This window comes from Montipora capricornis, chromosome 1 (assembly GCF_036669925.1).
Source record: "Montipora capricornis isolate CH-2021 chromosome 1, ASM3666992v2, whole genome shotgun sequence".
NCBI classification, from domain to species: Eukaryota; Metazoa; Cnidaria; class Anthozoa; order Scleractinia; family Acroporidae; genus Montipora; species Montipora capricornis.
The window spans coordinates 3,088,266-3,108,265 of record NC_090883.1 but is presented as its reverse complement, the minus strand read 5'-3'; the positions used below and the strand labels follow the sequence as shown (position 1 = coordinate 3,108,265).

At 41.5% G+C, this 20,000-nt stretch overlaps 2 protein-coding genes across 4 annotated transcripts in view; both read right to left on the bottom strand.

Annotated features, from left to right (window-relative positions):
* Positions 1-1,325: 1,325 nt before the first annotated feature.
* The window catches only part of LOC138038457 (sperm-associated microtubule inner protein 4-like), a 43,910-nt gene continuing 25,235 nt past the window's right edge, over positions 1,326-20,000 (bottom strand). For all 3 annotated transcript variants that reach the window (XM_068884527.1, XM_068884446.1, XM_068884361.1), the window contains 4 exons: positions 12,179-12,208; positions 10,831-11,110; positions 7,714-7,959; positions 1,326-4,200 (listed from right to left, as the gene is read on the bottom strand). In XM_068884527.1, coding sequence (XP_068740628.1) covers positions 3,478-4,200; positions 7,714-7,959; positions 10,831-11,110; positions 12,179-12,208 — 1,279 coding nt within the window. In that variant the 3' untranslated portion in view covers positions 1,326-3,477. The remainder of the gene's footprint in view (positions 4,201-7,713; positions 7,960-10,830; positions 11,111-12,178; positions 12,209-20,000) is intronic.
* The window catches only part of LOC138038380 (cyclic GMP-AMP synthase-like receptor), a 2,221-nt gene continuing 330 nt past the window's right edge, over positions 18,110-20,000 (bottom strand). Inside the window, exon 1 of the mRNA XM_068884250.1 lies at positions 18,110-20,000. This exon is cut by the window's right edge and continues 330 nt beyond it. Coding sequence (XP_068740351.1) covers positions 18,110-19,978 — 1,869 coding nt within the window. The 5' untranslated portion in view covers positions 19,979-20,000.

Here is a 20,000-nt window from a genome sequence, read left to right as displayed (position 1 = left end):
TTAATTAAGTCAAAATGTACTTAGGAAAAACTTTCATAGCTTTTTCATTCGTCGTTTCTTAAGGTGATTCCTAAGTAATAGAAGTTGTAAGATTTTCTTTAAACTTTACTCGATTGTTCCCTGCATTATGGTGACTAGAAATATGCAATTAAAAAAACAGGTCACCAAGCTCAAACGGGAGATATAACTTGCTCCTTTAATCATTGCGACTTCATCTATAAAGGACAAGTTTGTTCCATCGGTTCATGGTACGTTTTGCAGGAACAGGAAGCACAGCAGTGTGTTCAAAAGGAATAATCTAATGTTTGTTTTATGGCACAAGCATATGTCATGAAAAGGTACTGACTGCAAATATTCCTTGGGTGCGTGACCTCGAGGAGACAATTTTGTGTCCACGAGCGATCGCTAGGAATACTCTTTTCCCTGGTAACCTTTTTTTCTGAAGTAATTTTTTCTAAAATGTTTTACAGCACAAGGAGGAGGAGTAAGAGAATAAAATTATGCCAAAAAAAAGATAGGTCCCCAACCTCGTTTAGGAGAAAACAGAAAGAAAACCGAGGTCGACTCCTCAACAACGCGTCTCCACAATGACGCGGATTCACTTTCACTCTCGGACTGAAATGACACTTAAGCATCAGCAAGACTATCATCACTCGACTGTTTTTTTGCGAGATTCTAAAACGTTTTCAATTCTACTATTTCCTGCTGTGCTCTTTAAACGGAGATTCTTCTTTCTAGAGAGCTTTCCAGCACGAAAGGTCGCCATTTTGAAATGTTTTTGGCTACGTTCGATATATCAATATTCACACATGGCTAAGAGTCTTTATGGTTAAATTTAAACATTGTTTTGTTCAGAAAACTCCCTTAACACTTGTGAGACAAAGAAAATAGGGCTGAGATATAGAACTGACCATAAAGCCTCCTTGCCATGCCTTAATACGAACGTGGCCTACGCTGTGTTATGCGCAGAACAGGATGCGCAGTGCAATACCAGGGCATCACCTTAATATTCTTACTCATCATCAATAACGCAAAATTGAATTTTCAAGGAGTTTCCAGGGCCCTGGAAATTTCCAAAAATCCAGGAGTTTTCCAAGAGCAGTGCGAACCCTGAGTTATTCTGCTTAAATCTTCAGCTTTCATGTAATGTGGTTATTGCAGGCTGCCAATATTGTGACTACACTCGTTCTGTTCAGTTAATGCTAAAATGTTGAAGTTTGTATTTTTAAAAAAGGGTGCAGCGTGGACAGAGAATTCAAGTTCAAGCACACGCGCACTTTCGCGTGCAAAGCCTGCTGCCCATTGACTACCGGATACAAATATTATAGCTTCATTCTATAATTTAACTGCTAGTAAAACTTTTCTACCTAGAAGCACAATAAATACGAAAAAATAAATATTAAGTTTCAAGATAAACCGTTTTGTAGTCGTGGACTGACTCGCGGTTTCTAATGGTTTTTCCTTGAATTAAAATTTTAGCCGAGACGTTCAAAACACTGAGGGTCTAAATGGGGTGGGTAAACGATAAAACGGCTCGAAAATTTAGCAGCTAGACGCAAAAAATTGAGGGAAAAAAAAAAGGAAAAAACCCGACTGCTGCATGTAAAAAAAAATGGTTGGTAAGACTTTTCTACTGATCAAGCTTTCCTGCTAGCCTGAATTTCAGCGATCTCACTGTCACTGTGGTCTGGAGTAGGCAACCAGAGGAGACGGCTGAAATTCAGGCTACCCTTCTGCGGCACCAAGAAATGTTAGTCTTATTTCGTGGCCTATGCCAGAAAATAGAGCTGCAGGCCTCCCCTTCCGGATAACGCAGAAGAGTTTAAAAGACCGTATCTATAACATGTTGAACCATTAAAAAAAGACGAAAAAATTAATGACTGGCCGGGGTTTCTGTTAACGGTAAGCTGTAAACAAAAAGTAAATAGACTATGTTCTCTGTAGAAGCCAGGGCCCCATTAAGAGCCTCCTATCTCAGAGTAAGAGCGAGAAGATGGCGTAGCTAAGTTCTTGCGGGCATTGGATTTGCATGCTGACCATGGTTCGAGTTCCGCAAATCCCATTATATGGGCAGCAATTTGGTTTGTCTTCGGTGTCCCGAATCTCGAATTCGACTCCAACAAGCTTAGTTAACAGCCATCATCTAGATGTCTCTTCCCAGTTGGGTTTCTTAACGCTGTTGTGTTAATCTGGATTGTCTCTTTGGATGCACGTCCCCCACAAGCGTAGAGCTCAGAATTTGCTAGTTGGCAAAGGGTGAAAGCAACAACAAAAAAAGAAAATAAGTTCCCCAGGCAATAGTCGAACCAACTATCACCGTAACTTCCTTACATAACTGCTAACGGCAATCCGCCTTCCTTCTTTGCTTACGTACATACATACTAACTTGCTCTCTTTGCTAGCCCATGTGAGTCAGTTATCTGTTATTTTGTAGACGTTTCTTTCTATTTCTGTAAGGGCCTACTGAAGTGTTTTTTGGGGTGCGTTGCTAAGGATGTAATGGTTAAGTAATTTGAGAGAATTTGACAATATTTTTGTCAGTTTCCAACTTTTGTAATCCAATGTCCCTAAATATGACGTCATCACGCCATGCCCATGGTCACGTGTCCAATAAAAGAAAACTCTAAATTTGTCTACGTGATACACAATTTGGGTATTTAATCAGTGGTTTGATAATTTGTATTCGTTCTGCATCCAGTAGAGCATGGTTTTGTTTTTATTTTGAAAAATGTTCTTTTTAAAGAGATAAACGATACTGAAATACCCATAACATTTTCAAAAAAGATTATTTGAAAAAATCCATGCTTAGCTATATTCTGTATTTGGGGATGAAACGTGTCATATAAAAAAGATTAATTCAATTTAAAGACCGCCGGAAATTTAGCTTTTTCTCAAACCGGAAGTCAGTTGGTTTACTCATGCGCAGTCGATCTGAGAACGAGCGCGAGGAAAAACCTTCGATGCAAACAACAGATCGTGCGGTGATTTTTGCTTGAGAGGGTCACGATATGATGACGTCAGTAAACGGAAGTAACATTTCACTTCCTTAGCAACGCGCGAAAAATCCGTCTGTGGGCCCTTAAAGCATCTAACCAAGCTCTTCATTGCAACACTAGCTTGTTGCAATGATTCCGCAGGCCACGCCAAGACATCTGCCCTCAACGCAGGCAATTTTTGCAAGACACTTAAGGCTTTGTCATTGCTTAGTGGGTTCTCCTTTCAACTTCGAGATCTGATAAAGTAAGGTTCATGATCCAAGTCCTCAGATATGTAATGAAGTCGGTGGTTTCCCGTGCTACGCCATTGATTAATTGAGAGAGTTCAGGGTTTACGTGAAAAGGCAAACGCATGATGCTGCTTGTTATAGAAGCACGCAAAGTGTAGCCGAATCAAAAACTAGTCGCCATGTAAGATACATGAATACCAGTCTTGCTGTCTCCGAGCTAATATACTACTTAGTCTAAAGGATAAGGGATCTTAGCGATGGAAATAGTACACGTGAACACCTGTTTCCGGTACAATGTGTCTCCTCTCGTTGGTTGTAATTCTTAAATCTGGCTTCCGGCGTATATCCGGAGCACTTTCGGGAAACTGCTCGTGAAATCTTCTGTTAGCTTCAGTTTTACTCCAAGAGTTCTGCAATTCTAAGAGTGCAGTACTCGGTCTGGTTTCTCCGAGTTTACTCGCTCGGAACCACTTCGGGTACGAGTCGCTGTCAGTGGAACCGGTCCTCGCTTGATCGGAGACTTGACTCGGCATATTGTTCACAATAGGTGAAGTAACTGTAAGCTGTTTTGATACTTCGAGGGCTGTTTCAGGCCTCGTTTGGCTTAAGTGTTTTGAATTCACATGATTTGTGATGGAAGAATAATACAGATGAGGATGAGCTAAAGCGAATGCATGAACATCTGAATATTCCCCGCTTGGATTCATCAAGCCCTTTTGCAAGTAGCCCTCGCTATATTTGGGACCTGTCATCAAATCTACGAGCTCATCGCTTGAAAAGCACTGTCCATGAGTTCTTCGGATAGACCGCTGTTGGGTGCCTTCTTCGTCTTCTTCTCCTTCACTATCTGTGAGCCATAGTTCAGTGCCGTGACCCACTATGACTTTTTTCTTCTTTTTGTTTTTTCTTCTTACATTGGTGAGTCGGCCCTCAAGCGGATGCGCCCTCAGGAATTCGCTTGTAAAATGTTCTCTCTGCAAAAAAAAGGAGACAAGACGTAAAAAAATAAATAAATAAAGGAAGGGTAAATTACGCCGTATTTTCTAAAGAGAGTTGTCTTGAGAAAGTGCTCTTTTGACAATTTTTCCGGCTTTGAAAGTGTATTGAAAAAATTTTGACAATTTTTTCGTAACAAATTCTCGTTATGCCTGTTTTTAGACGAGAAACGTGAAGCGGACGGCTTCAACATTTCCTTCAACATACGTTCGATTTTGTTGAACGATGTTGATTGCTGGAGTGGGCCGCAACGCGGTTTTAACACATCAACATTTGATTCAACAGAGCTTCACGAGAGGGATGGTATTCAGTCCCAGATGCAGTAAGATTCAAGATGGCGTGCGAATCTTTGTGCTTGTGCTTATGCTTAACTCCACTGGTTCCCACTTGTGAAATAAGCACAAGCGTGAGATAAGCACAAGCGTGAGATAAGCACAAGCGCAAGAAATGGAAAATTTACTTTTCTTGTGCTTGTGCTTATTTTACGCTCGTTCCCACACGAATTTGTTTTATGCGTATGCTTGTGCTTATCGCACAATTGGGAACCGGCATTTAAATTCATTAATAGGGACCTTAAGATCTGCGACGGCGACGTCTCGAGACGTCAACGAATACGTCACTTCAAAATGTAACTTTGCTCTATCATAAGTCTTTCGCAATTATTCCATCTCGTTCACGTCGGACAATGCTAGGGAAGTATCCCAAATACGAGTTAGTACGAGCAGTTACAAAGTGAATGAAAAGATTCAGTCTGTTGCATGCTCGCGTAGTCGTCAAAACCTCAAATTTCGTGATTTCAAGTCGCCGTTCTGCAGAGGACCGCCAAAAAATGTGCTAAAATCCGTGCTGCACGATTATTTTATGCGCTCTTTTAACCAACGATATCATTGTTTTGTAGAGTTGTTTTTGCCGACGCCGTCGTCGTTTCTGATAAGCTCCATAATAGGGAGTTTGAGAAAGGAGGACGGTTACGTCAACGACAAGGCCAAAGAGCAGTGATATTATTGGTTAAAAGAGGAAAAATGATCGTGCTGCACGTGCGGCATGCATTTTTGTACATTTCTCTCCCGTACTCGTCAAAACATGCAGCAACCTAACCACATGACCACATTTAAGGTTTTCATGACAACGTGGACAAACTACAGTGAATCGATCTCTCTTTGCTTAAAATCCTTACTTACCAATCTGGTTATAGGATACTTCACCCATATGGTACAACATAAACAAGATGGAAAACATCGTGAAACATAAAATAAAATAACTCAAACTAATAGTAGCCGTAGCCGTCGTGGTTTGTTAAACTCCCTAATAACCCACATTCGATATATTAAAATTTCGTCCTAAACAAAAGGCATCATCTCGAGGCTCTGAGGAATCGATTCATACAAATCCTTATATTTATTCCTCAGAGCCTCGAGATGATGCCTTTTGTTTAGGACTGAATTTTAATACATCGAAAGTGGGCTATTCTCTACTTTCTCAAAATGACGACGTGCGAGGGAGACAGTGTGGCCCAGTGGTTAGGGCGCTTGCCTTGAGATTCGGGGATCCCCGGGTTCAAGACCAGCTCTGACCGCTCGTTGAATTTGTTCCTGGTAGTCTCTGGTTCAACCTCCCAGCTGCACTTGTAAATAGCCAAATGGTTGCCTCTGGCCAGTCGGGATTTTTAACAGTTGTTGTTGTTTTGTTTCGTTGTTTCGTTGAGTTCCATTGGCCGTCCAAAAAAAAAAACCCCTATGGGGAGCGGTCAATTAAAGTATGTACGTACGTATGAATGTATGTAATACACCTCTTTTTTCCCACAAAAATTTGCATAGACAGTTTTTTCGATTTCTCTTGGGACATCTTCAAATCGGCAAAATGTTGGGATTTGAGAGAGCAGAGAATAACGACGAGGAGTGAGGTTGTTACTGCGCGTGCGTTGCCACAGATCACTATTGTTCTTAGCATTGTTCTTAGCATTACTTAAAGTCTTAAAGTCCATAATGACGACGACCACGACGACGGCTACTAGAACGCTACAAACGACAATAGGTTTAATTAGCAAAAACAATAGATTGCTCTGCACGCCACGCACGTGCGTACATTTCTTTGCTGTTCTCGTTCTGACAACAACGTGAAATGATCGAAATTTGAAGTTTATGTGAAAGACGCGAGCACCTGACGAATCTTCAATTTTATCTCCAAACTGAACCACACCGTTCATACCAACTTTGTTTCTGGAATGTTGATACATGCTTTCCACGCTGAACGACTTCGAATAATGGCAAAATTATTACAGTTACGGGAAATAATATTTTTAGATAACTTCTCGTAACCCAGCGCCGTCGGCGTCCCTGCTAAAGTTCCTTGACAAGGTAAAATAGGCTAAAAATTGCCAATTTTTCCTCGACATGGACAAACTAGCATGCTACCTTCTCCTTGTCAAGGATGAAATGGACGACAAGGAAACTGTGGCAAGAGATATAAATGAGATTAGTTCCCAGTATCACGCTCTTGCTCATTGCTGTCAAAATATACAAAATGGCGGCTAAAACCAGAGCAAGTTGGAGCGAGAAAATGACGTTGTTTTAAATGTGCTAAGGAATAGCAAGTATCGCGGGCACAGGCTAAACGTGTCAAGGAAAACTTCTTCATCGTCCACACGAGCAATTATCCTCTTTCAAGAAAATTTGTCAAGGAAAACTTGCTTATGTAAACGGAGCTTAATATTGTAAAGGAATGAAGAGAAATTCTCTTCGATGAAAAAATCCGAAAATGCGAGTGCACCTAACATGCGTCAAACTTATGAAAGAAAAGAAAAGAAAAGAAAAGAAAGGAAAACAGGAGAGAAACAAAGTTGTGTATTTCCTCCTGCGTTAGCAGTAAACGAGAACCTAGATATCTCCTAAAAGGGAACCTCCACTAAAACAAGAAAATAACTTTAAACTACAGAACATAATTTTTTTTACAATGTCTTTTTCCCAATGAAAGCCTTTGCATCCAAAATAAGTGAATTTCAAACTTGTTTTGGTTTTTAAATTTCCCGGGTGCCGCCATCTTGAATATTTGTGACGTGCCGCGGTTGCCCTTTTGTGTGAAAACAATGAGGGCAACCATAACATGTCACAATTATTGAAGACGGTGGCGCCCGAGAAATTTGAAAGTGAAAATAAGTCATTCTAAAGTTAATTTTTCGATACAAACACTTTTTTTGGAAAAAATTGTCGAGGAAGTGTGATTGCAAACATTATTTTGATCGAAGGCGGTAGTTTCTAAAGAGAGTGTGGTGCTGCGTCGGTGGGGAAGTAGTATACAAAAATTTGGTTTTATCAACGGAGTTGATAATGTAAATTGGCTACCGTACAGAGATTCTAAAAGCGATTCGCTCTGTACGGTGGCCAATTTACATTATCAACTCCGTTGATAAAACCAAATTTTTGTATATTATTTTGATCGGTTTAAATTATTCATTGGTGGGATTCGAATTCCCTTTAATAATCGTCGCTTACCGGTGAGTCGTCCACTCCCTTGCAGATTTCATCATAATTATCCAGCTTAAGGATATTCTGTGGTCCGTTGCCTGTAAACTGCTGTTGATAGTGAGATTGCCAAAAGCCTCTGTGAACATTATACAGTGCATTGGCTGTCCGGGGAGTCACCGCCATCACACCACTCCTGTCAGGGGTGTTGGATACAACTGACGTTGGAGGGATGGGGTAGTAGTTTTGTCTTTTTAACTCCGGGCCTTTTACCAGCTCAGTTTTTCAAAGAGAAAAGAAAGAAAAAGAAGATTAGCCGTGAAAGCGGTTTTAAAACAAGTGCAATAAAACCAATTAAAAGCATCACGTTAAGCAGTCACAACCGACGTAGATGATCAGTTGCGCTATTTATGACGCAAACACTTCCTTGCTGCTGGGGTGGTGCGGCAGCTTTCGTTAGCTGGCCATTATTCAGTAAAGTAGCAGCTTTTATTATTATTTTAAAGTCAAAGTCATTGTTTATGTCATTCAATCTTTTGTTTACAAAAAGCCAAACGCATTGTATCCTACCAGATCGGCCACATGACCCACAGCCTCTGGTGAGCGCGAAAAAAACCCGTTCAAGTAACTTGTACGTGTTTGAAGTCGCGATTGGTTTTCGTATTCTTACCGCTGATTGGCTTAAATTTCAACCCAATAATTAAACATAGCTATGCAAAACCAACACAATCGCAAAATTACGACACACCATTGAAAATAATAGCCGGGCTCTAACCAAGCAATTATGCTTTAATTCAAAACCAAAGTGGAATTGAGAAGAGATAATCGCACTTATCAGGTCAATTTAGACAATTGTCAGGTCATGGGTTCGAATCCAGCCACCTGAATTTTCCAGGTGTCTACTATAGAGCGAGTTTGAATATAGTGTCGTAAAACCAAAGCCAAAGTAATTACTTTGGCCAATCATAAAGGACGGAGACAATCCCGTAAACCAATCAAAACTCAAAGTAATTACACGCAGCCGACACAAAGCGCGGGAAAATGTGCACGCGCGAGCCACGATTGGTTGAGAAAATGGCGCGAGAGCTTTGAATCAATCACTGAGTGAAGTACTGTTAAACCAAAGCAGTTCACTAATTACTTTCGACACTCAATTGAAAAACCGCTCTAAGAGACAATCATTGATTAAATTGTTCAGATAAGTGTGAGGATCACTTCTCCATTCCGTCACAACCCGCATTTCAAAATATACATTTCTTTCATTCAAAACCAAAGTGGTTAACAATCAACTTGTTTCAGCAGCCTACCCCAACTTCAAAACCAATAGACTAGCTAAGTGCGGGAGAAAGTGTTTCAAGTACTCAGGGTCATAAGTGAGCAGGTTTGATGAAGAGTTTAAGCAGCGAGATGGGACGGCAACGGGAACGCCTTACATAAAAAAAATAGCATCATTGGCTTAAGGGCCCACTGACGTATTTTTTGGGGTGCGTTGCTAAGGATGTAATGGTCAAGTAACTTGAGATAATTTGGCATTATTTTGGTCAGTTTCCAACTTTTGTAAGCAAATGACCCTAAATATGACGTCATCATGCCACCCCATGGTCACGTGACCAATAAAAGAAAACTCTAAATTTGTCTCCGTGCTACGCTATTTGGTTATTTAATCGATGGTTTGATAATTTGTATTCGTTTTTGCATCCAGCCAAGCATGGTTTTCTTTTTATTTTGAAAAATGTTCTTTTTAAAGACATAAACGATACGGAAATAGTCATAACTTTTTCAAAAAAGATGATTTGAAAAAATCAATGCTTAGCTATATTCTGTATTTGGGGGTGAAACGTGCCATGTAAAAAATAATTAATTCAATTTAAAGACCGCCGGAAATTTAGCTTTTTCTCAAACCGGAGGTCAGTTCGTTTACGCATGCGCAGTTGATCTGAGAACGAGCGTGAGGAAGGGCGAGGAAAAACCTTCGATGGAAGCAACAGTTTGTGCGGTGACTTTTGCTTGTGAGTGGGTTTTCTTGTCAGCTCAAGATATGATGACGTTCTTAACGGAAGTAACATTTCACTTCCTTAGCAACACGCGAAAATTCCGTCTGTGGTCCCTTAAAGAGGAAAAATTAATACTGGTGCATGTTGCGGCAAGCATCCTAATTAATTTCGTTGCCGTTTCTATGCAAAACAAAAACATGAAATAACCAAATTTAATGTTTTACGACAACGTGAACACGCACCAGTGAATCCCTCGCTGGCTTTTCCCTTAAAACCGTCCTTGCCAATCCCGTTGTAGAATACTTAATGACCTTTAGATTCTAGTACGAAGACGAGAACGAGTACGAGATTTGACCACCTGCTTTTAGCGAAAATACTTAATTTATAACCCTAACCTTCTTAGCAGCATAGGTTCCTCCGATATTCTTCTTGCTGGTAACTGAGCCTTTTCCTGATCGAAAAATGCCAAAACTGCTACCATGTTTGTGACTTGTTTTGACACGACGACCTTTTTGCAAAACCTCGTACTAAAATGACGACGGTATCACATTTTTCCCGCCAAATGTGAGGCTGGTTTTCGCGCGCTCACTGTTGTTCTATGAGAAAATCTCGTACTCGTAGTCGTTCTCGTCCTAGAATCTAAAGCTCTCTATCGCCGAATAGACGTCATGTGGACCTACATCTATCGAGAGCTTTATGACTATATTTGGGCAGTGTATCAATGTGTTGAATTGTAATGTGCATAGTGTACCGATAAACAAGATGGAATAACTGCGGAATACTCAATATGTTGACGCCGCAATTTTCGCTGCCCAAACTCCTTAATGCGTCGCGCGATTCGTGGAATTCAACCAATGCATACATGGGTTGTGTTGAGTTGTTTTTCCACGGTACTTTCAGACGTTTCTCTCTGGTTGCTACAGTTTTACCCCTCTCATCAAAACCTGACCTTTGACTTGATTTGAATTGCTTTAAGTTGATTTACATTCTACTCAATCGGGAGGAAAACTGTGCACGCTCGGGCATATAACCCAGCTCAGACAGGAATGTTTCAGAAAGGTTGAGGTAGAGAAGGGCAGTCAAGCCAGAGCAGCGGCTGACAGCAAGAAGAAAGGTGTGGCAGCCTGCGAATCACCTTGCCCAGTTGACTTACCTGTAGAAGATTGTGCTCAGGCCATGTTAAAGGCTTCTTATCCGACTCCTTCTGCACTGCTACCAGTTCCCTTCGGTCGAAATGGCCCTTGGTCTTCTCCAGTACAGTAGGATCTGGGGCAGAAGCAGGCGCTCTGGAGGGTAGGGTGGGATAAAGCAAGACAGCTTGTTTGCCCTTTCTGTGGTCATCTGGGGACTCCAGTGACGGGAACACTTGAAACTTGGGCATGTGAGAGGAATAGGGGTGCTCCGCTGGGAATCCCAGGGGGATCTGGATTCTCCTAAGGAGTGGAAAATGGAGAAACAAATTACAAATTTATTGGGCTATTGATGGTTTGCATCTGACAAAACAGAACAGTGCAGTAAAACGTCTTTTGAGAATTTGACTCTATTCTTATGCAAAACTCGTGGGGCAATTTTCTATTGTTTTGTACACCAACATAACGGTCTAATCACGTGGATGCAAACCAAGAATTGGGATCATTGTAAATGTCCTTGTTTTTGGCCATTTTAACTTGCTTAAAAACATCAAACAAACTGAGATGGCTTCGCAGTGTTGCCAGTGAGGATTTTAAGCACCCTATCACCGAGATAAAACAACTAAACAATGATGTTCAATTAAAAACAAAACAAACAAACGCAGAAACAAAGAAAAACAATTGCTCTGCGCGTGCACTTTGTAGTTTGGTAATTCTTTTTTTTTTCGATCTCGGCAAACAACAAAATAATTTGCATCGTTAGTTTAAGCACTAAAAAAAACCGCCTTATTTTCGTGCTTCTAATTAAGAGGTTTTTCTGCATTAAAAGTAAACTTGCAAATTGAAATGATGTTTTCGTTTACGAGCAAGGCATCCATTTATTTTGCTCCACATCTGCTTGAAAAGTAACACAATTTTCTATAGCGAAGAAAAACTCGTTGTCAATTGGACATTTTACAATGACTTCAAAATTCTCGCGCGCTATCGCCTCGTGGATCCACAGCTACTTTGTCAATGTTATGACGAAATTCATGATCAATAACAGGACAGACGCATGAAAAACTGACCTCAATTTGTTAATTTGCATGATGACGCCATTTGACTACAAGTACCAGAATCCTTCAGGTTTTGCTTGTCTCATGCTAATTAGAGCTATTGTTATTCTTGTAGTCAAATGACGTAATCATGAAAGTTGCCTATTCTGGCATCGGGAAAAGTGCCAAGACAGAAGTATCTATGCGTTGTTTACGAGTCTCTATTTTGCCTGGGTATCATTTGTTAGTTTTATTCCTTGACATCATTTAGTTCTTGATAAATGCAATATTGCATAATGATACGATTTCGCAAGCCATACAGGTTTAGCATACTAACCCCATTTCTGACTTCTCTGGACTTGGAACACTGCAAAACAAATGAAGAAAACTTAGGTAAATAAAGCTAGACCTAATTGGTCTCAGGGATACCGCGTAGCTCAAGACTCCTTTACCCAAGAGTAAGAATCTGATTCAGTGTCCCTATCAGTGTCAAAAAGTGTTTATGTTTAAACCAAGGTTTGCGGGAAAATACCCAATAGACCAAATCGGCTAACTCAGTTTTGTACTCAATTCAAATATTCTTTCTGGATTGTAATTGCATTATAATGTAACATTCACATTGAAATGATATGGAAATACTTGGAACAAAACGTTTTATTCCCAAAGGGTCTGAATTGGGTGAAACATTGAGTTAACCGATTTGGTCTCTTGTTTATGTTCCCGCAAAACTTGGTTTAAAAACAGAAACTTTCTGATGCTAATGGGGACTGGGCCAATTTGAGTAAATCCTACTCTTGGCCGGTGATGGACTCTTATCATATATTCGCTATTTTCACAAATGCCATAATTCAGTTCATTTTGGAGGGTTCTTTGCATTAAAACAATGGATGTCCAGTTCACTGAAGCAAGATACAGCCCCAAGAGTAAATGACTCGTATTGTTTTTATCCAAAGAACCCCCTAAAACGCATTGCATTATGGGAAAGGGAAAGTAGCGAATGGGGAGTCAGGTTAGTAAGCGGGCTGAGTTCCAGTCTATCTCAGCCTGACTCGAGGGTTTTTCTATGGATACTCCAGTTTTCCTTCCTCATCACAAAATCGACTCCCAGCTAATTACATATGGCTGTGGCGCAGTGCTCCGACATCAAATATGAGCCGTATAGCGGTTACCAGGAGCCCGTTATCTAATTATGAGCTTTCGACCCGGTGTCGTTAGCTGAATTGGGTCTGGAAAAACCCCGATTGGCAGACTCAATATAGTAGTACTACGTACGTTCGACTCTTGTCTAGGGCACTCGGATATTTTCCAACAATACCGCAGTCGCAACCGATTAATACATAACTTCACGAAAGGGAAGGTTGTAAGCTTGCGCTGGTGATTACAGGGTCTGTGCCCTCACAAGAGAATATGAGGTCCCCATGTTCGACCCTATTCCCATGAAAACGATTTGAAATCTATTAGTAGTTCCGCGTCGTACTGCGTGGTTATTTCAAAGACGACATGTTATTGGTCAGTTGGCGTGAAAGTGGGCCGCGTTGTCATGGTAAAAACAGATAAAAATAATCTTCACACATAGGGCGCGATCTAAAAATATATTTCAGATTATCATGGGTCACGGGAAATCGCTTTCTTACCGCATATTCTCCTAGTACTGATTAATGTCTCAGTTAAGGCCTATAAGAATTCGAACGACGCCAAGTAGACCATGAAACAATCAGTGAGTCTCGAGGTGAAGTAACATCGCAATGGTAAAAAATAGGTAGCCTTACGCTACATGCATAGTACAAAGCTAAGAACTGGTCGAGTAGATGAATGATAGGTATGAATAAATAACGCTGAAAACGTATATATGTATATCTACACCAGACATTTCCACTAATAAGAAAACGTACATTGTTTAATTTCTAAACTTAAACTGTACACTACAAGGCCGTTAAAGAGGAAGAAGGCTACGACAAGAGAAAATGGCTACAAGCGATAGACCCTTTGCATATATGGCGCCTAAATTTGAATAACGATACTTTGGACATCCTTAGCCTCGTACTTATGTTTCTAGACAAAGGATTTTTCACATGAATGTGAGGCTTAGGATGTACACATCCATTTATGCAAAGGGTCTATGTCTGTAGCAAAAAGCCAAGGAAGTGAAGCTGCTGGTAGGATGCAGAAAACTTAATTAAAGGACCACCGCACAAGGGTCAAACACCGGAAGAAAGACAAACTGATCAAAATCAAAGTTTTCATGCAGGCTATTTTGTTTCTGTTTTGTTAGTAAAAAATTCGTAATAACCCGTAGAAATCTGTCATTATTTGAACAGGGTACCATGTCTACGATCAGCACATAATTGTGTCAATGAAAATACAATGTATGCACATAACCAGTGTCCGTAAAGCGGAGTTGACGATATATGAGAGTTTGTGACTCGGGACACAGAAATTTGTCCTCGTTCGTATTACGCGGGTAAATTTTGGAGAAAATCTATGATCTTTTCGTCGGCACATGTGTTGAGCGGGGTTCCCCCGCACTAGTAAGTTATACTCTACATGATTGCTGCTAGCAACAGTCAACATCAACGCGAGGTCATTACTTGAACCACTGATGAGTGGAAAAATCAGTAAAATCACATTAGAGCCAAAAAGACTAAATTTCAAAGGACACTCCGTGAACCCCGTGTAATTCAACCAAATATTTGCTCGGATGTAGCGAACATCACGATACATGGTTTCACTTTTGGCTTTGGATTTTACTGCTTCAGCTAGTCAATTCATTGATAATTACAGACACTGACGCAGTATCGTTTATACTAAATACTTTAGAATTTCTCACAAGGTCAGATGAACAAAATTGCTGATCGGCTCGCAGAATGTGAAATAAGCTCAAAAACGACATTTTTGTTTGGCTTAGAATAAGCGCTGGAGAAATTTCAGAATACCCCCTCACTTTTTTGAAGCAGTAATCGGTTGGACCCGCACTCCCGGTAGCAAAAAGGTAAACAATACTTCCTTCCACGCTTCCAAAGAAATGTCACAACAATCATAACAACTGCGGTTAGACAACCGACGAGCCAACATGACGGTAAATCCCCTCAGGAAAGTACACCAACAGACTATTAGGACACGAGGGAAACGACGTGGTGCACACTCAATTTAGGGTTGGGTCCACGCCTTTCCCTCCAGACAGGTACTTAGGACAGGACCCAAAAAATAAACAAAAAAGCCAATAGGTGGTTTGCAACCAATCTCTAGAGAGAAAGATAACAATGCTGCAATGTAAAATTGCTAGTGGACGTACAAAAGGAGCTAATTAGAGATCTTTTGTTTTCGTCCACCAACATGGCGGCCATGACGTCACCTGAAAACCACCTTTTGGTCTCAATCACAACCACAATAACGAAAAGGCGTCAGTCATTTTTTTTGTTGTTGCATAAAATGTTTATTTACACTGCGGGCTGCGGGTTAAACCAGGTATTACAAAGATCAAGAACACAAACATTGCATGCGTTACGGGAAGAAACTAAAAGGATTACAAGAGTGAAACTGATTTAACTCCAACTAGACGAGCCGAGACTATACAGCATAATAGCTGTTTACACAGAGAGTTGCACAAAACTATTAACAAGCAGGTGAAATTTACATACGATTTCGCATGTGCGAGACTAATTAAAAGCAAATGAAATTATCAGGCTAACACACAGAGTTGCACGTGCAAACCTAATTAACAAAGTCGTGATCAGATAACAGAAACAGAAAATGTAGACAAAAGTTCGTATTTACAATGTGTACAAAATCTAACGGAGAGACATTACCAGCCGCCCAAAGACTCTTAACGGTACCGACAGGCGCAGACAAAACGCGTAGCCGAACGTCCCTAATAATCACGTCAACAATATTATAGGAACTCAAAAGACGGTTGCAAAAAGGAGCAAATTACGGGCCTGCCGCACGGAAAGCAAAATTGAGGTGAGAAGATAGCAATAAACAGAACAACCCTTCCGATCCAACTTCTCTGAACATCCCTGTGACTCCTCGGTGGACTTACTTGACCTCGCCTTTTCCTGCATGTTAACAAACGATTTCTTCGCGGACGGCCAGCATCCCAACGTTCTGTGCGCGGGAGGCACGCGAGGGACCGAGGCCACACTCGTGGTCGAAGATGGTGGATTCCCCGACTTCATGCTGGCAAATACTGTTCGCGCTGTACAACAGAAACGGGCAATGACGCTCACGATGCTCTTCGCTCAAACAGATGGAACACATAATCGGCTGCTCACAGGCTTCGGCACGATGGCCAGACTTCTCGCAGTTAAAGCACCGCACGGACGTACACTCTTTAATAAGATGACCAAGATCCTCACACCGACGACACGTTTTAGGCTGATCGCGGTACCAGATCCGAACAAATTCTCTGGCTATTCGCACCATAGTTAATCTAGGGACTGGTTATGAAACCCTGGGAATTTCAAAAGCAGGAACAATACAGTCGCAATTAGATGTTGAACCGACCGTGACCCTACACAGTCTTTCGTTTTTGGTTCGCAAGTTAATTTCGAATAAATTAGTCGAAGCTTTTGATTGGTTATCCTGCCGCAAAAGCGTGTTTTCGTCGGGTTTTGTGCAGGGTCAAGGCCAAAAAAGCGAACAAAAACATGAAACAAAGAAACTTGTCGAGTTTCATAACCAGCCTACATCTATTAACTATGTTCGCACGGAAGAAGGAATTGCCCTCTCCAGACGCATCCGAGCGGTACGGATACCATTGTAAATGGTATCCGCCGCAAGGACAAAACCTTGCCATAAGCGGAAAGGCGTCCAATGATAACAGTGTCAGGTATCTCGTTGGGAGCATTATAGACCTTAACAAGGACGATTCGGCGCTCGCAGTAAGCCAGAAAAACAAGCTGGCCAGCAATGGTGATGTGTCACGCAAACAAAGCGGTGTTCCGAGCTTCCACAAAACGCGCATGCAAGAAACCACCCACGTGTTCGAACCAAGACGGCACTGAGTCGAGAAAATATCTTCATACTCAACGCCTGCATCATGCAAGCCCATAACAATGTCATTGTGGCAAACGGAAACAGTAGTAGTAAATTAAACAGAAAGAAGCTTCTTCAAGCTATCACTGACCATCATCTTGAATGTTCCACGAGCTATCTGACCGTAAAATCCACTAAAGGTGGGTAGACACGAGGGGTCATGTTGCAGAGACAAAAAGGTGTGTAGTACACACTGAGGCGTCCTGCATTAGGGTAGTGTAGCAGGGACATGTAGCAGGGACAAAATCACCCCAAATTGGTGTTGCACAACTATATAAAAGTATCAGTTCACACGAGGGGACATGTCGCTGCAACATGTCCCTGAAACATGTACCCGCAACATTTTCATGTGTGTGCACATGTTGTGATTTTGTCTCTGCTACATGTCCCCGCTACAAGTCCCTGCTACATGTCGCCTCAGTGTGGACCACACAAGTTTTTTGTCGCTGCAGCATGACCCCTCGTGTTCGCCCACCTTAATGAAGCAATGGAGTCAGGCACGGTTGGTTCCGACAACGCTAATGAGGTCTCCGAGGAATCCTGTGTTCCGGGATCTGAATTGCTAAATAGCTCGGGAGATTCAGGCGGCACATGCTGCAACGTTCTCTCATCAATATCCGAAACAGTCTGCTTGGTGTTGCAATCTGAAGTTTCCATGCTGGAAATCTCTTTTTGTTAGTCTGACATGGCTCGACCTACAAAGGGAATAGCTACGCACGACCCTCTGGAACTTGGCCAAAAGTGCTCATCCGCATGGCGTGGCTAAGGCGGGTGTCCTAGACACCCCTTTAAGTGGCAGCTCTACATGCAACATATGTGGTAAGCTGGGTTGGGAACAGCAAAACTGTTCTTCCACACACACACACACACACATTGATTTACTGCCCTGTGGCATCTTCCTTGATCTTAATAATCTGCGGTCTTAATCATGGATCTAGACGCCAAACGGTTTTTTTTTTGTCGCCTTTTCGTCTCCTTTACGGGAGCTCTCTTTTACACCGAATATCTGCCAAGCGTTAAGCAACGGTCAGCGGATTCACAAAATGAAGACCAACTGCCGCTAATTCGGCGCTCTATTGTTCTCAAGTTTTGCATACTTGTTGCACGAACCACTACTAAACAGGAAGTAGTGCGAAAGTCAGCCTCAGGCACCTGTAACTCAAATTCACAATTTGACAAAAGGGGTTATAACGGAACTTCACATGATGTTATGGATATGTTGTTTGCCGATACTTTAAAAATGGTCATCGCTCCCGGCCACTAAATCAGCGTGCAAAATTTGAATATCCTCTCGAAAACTTGCGATGATAAACTTAAGCAATTCCATTGGCACGTCAGACGTTAACTTATAAGATGAGTCATCGACTTTTTTCCAATGTTCTTGAATCCACAGGTCATAGCTGGGTAAATTGCCTCGCTTTCCCATTTTCTCCCGTGCAATGTTTTCAAATCTTTTGACCGTGTTACTGAGGGATTCCCGATTTTTCGCCTTGACATTCGTCAAGGCTAAGGTTTCCTCCGGAGCAATTTCTTCCATCAAGCACTGAATGTACATGTCTAAAAGATCATCTCTTTCTGAAGCCTCTGTGAATGATATCAATGCGGCTTCAAAGCTGGACCCATTTTCATTTTCTACTGTTTTAGCTGAATCATAGATTTCACCCTTCCCCTCGTTTCGAAGAGATTTCTCGACCACTGTTTGGAGAAGAGGATGATCTAAGAATTGAAAATGTAGCCCTAATGACAATAATGAAGTAAATTCCTTTTTACGACAAATAATCCTTAGGTCATGCCGAATTTTTTCCACGCAAACCTCAAAACTGTATTCTGGTAAGACTTTAATGGAGTCCAATCGTTCCAGCAGAGTGTTAACCATGCTGGCAGCATTTACAAATTGTATGTCCGGTGTTGTCTTGTCATATAAGTTGTAGTCCGCGTAGAAAAAGCTTGTCAGATATTTTCCCTTCAAACAAGCCACAAGATCTCTAATAATGCTGAACAAACGTTGACTCAGATTACTTCCGCTCCACAGATCCTCTGCTGGGTTCTTTTGCCATTCAAACAACACCAATGTCTTCAAAATGTAAGACGAAACTAATTTTCTAACACCGTGTACACGTTCATCAATGAAGAAGTACCATGGCATTCCAAGAACCTTCCCAAAGTTGTCTGTGTTTTGGTCGTCAGGAAAAAAAATGTCACGCAGAACTTTCAGTAATCTGAGGCATTTACTTTGGCCACTGCCTGGGCCGAAGTGTTGACAAAAGAGCACTTGTTCGAGCCATGACTGGGAACAACGGAGACAAAAATCAAACGGCCGAACGCCAGGTGACTGTTGTTCGGTTTCAGCAAAGATGTCCGGCTGGACTTCATTGAGCACATTCCTGTACGAGCCAATGGCAAAAAAATATGGCAAACCGCCCAATAACGATTTGATCACTCTACCGGATGGAGACTCAAATTGCATATCGACCTTAGGCTGAGAGTTAATCTTGACAGCCAACGCCAAATCCACGCTGATCTTTAGTCCTTTGTAACATTCTCCACCGTTCCACTCCAATAGTAAGGTGTAAGCAGGTCCGTGTTTCTGTAGAATAGGTGGTTGTTTCTGAATTTCGTTAGCTTCATAGGGCAGCACTACTTTCATCCCATATGCCTCAAAATCTCTCGCTTTGCTGCCAAACAATTTCAAGAAAGGCGTCTTGATGTTTTTCTTCCACTCAAAAAAGTCCATCATGCTGCGAGCAAAGTCATCAGGAAACGAAAGCTTAATATTGTTGCAAGCTGCTTCGCTTGGTATCACTAACACAGTAGAGCAGGGTAGTTCATAGAACTCAATATCATCTGAACAAGAGAAAGCGTCCAGCTGAATGAAAAAGTCAAACTCGTCAGGCTTTCCAACTTTCGTTCCTTCGTAAAAGCTGCCACTGTTGACAAGCGTTGTCATGTAGAATGGATTTTCTCTTCTCACTTCCAGCAGAATGGTCTTGATAACCTTTCTAACGCGCCTTTGGATTAGAGAGACTTCTTCGCAGCGAGGTAGCTTCCCTTTTCTTTCGTCTAAGTCAGCTAAGAACAGATCTAGCGGGGATGGAGTTGCCATGTCTTGTTTGTAAACAGTTCAA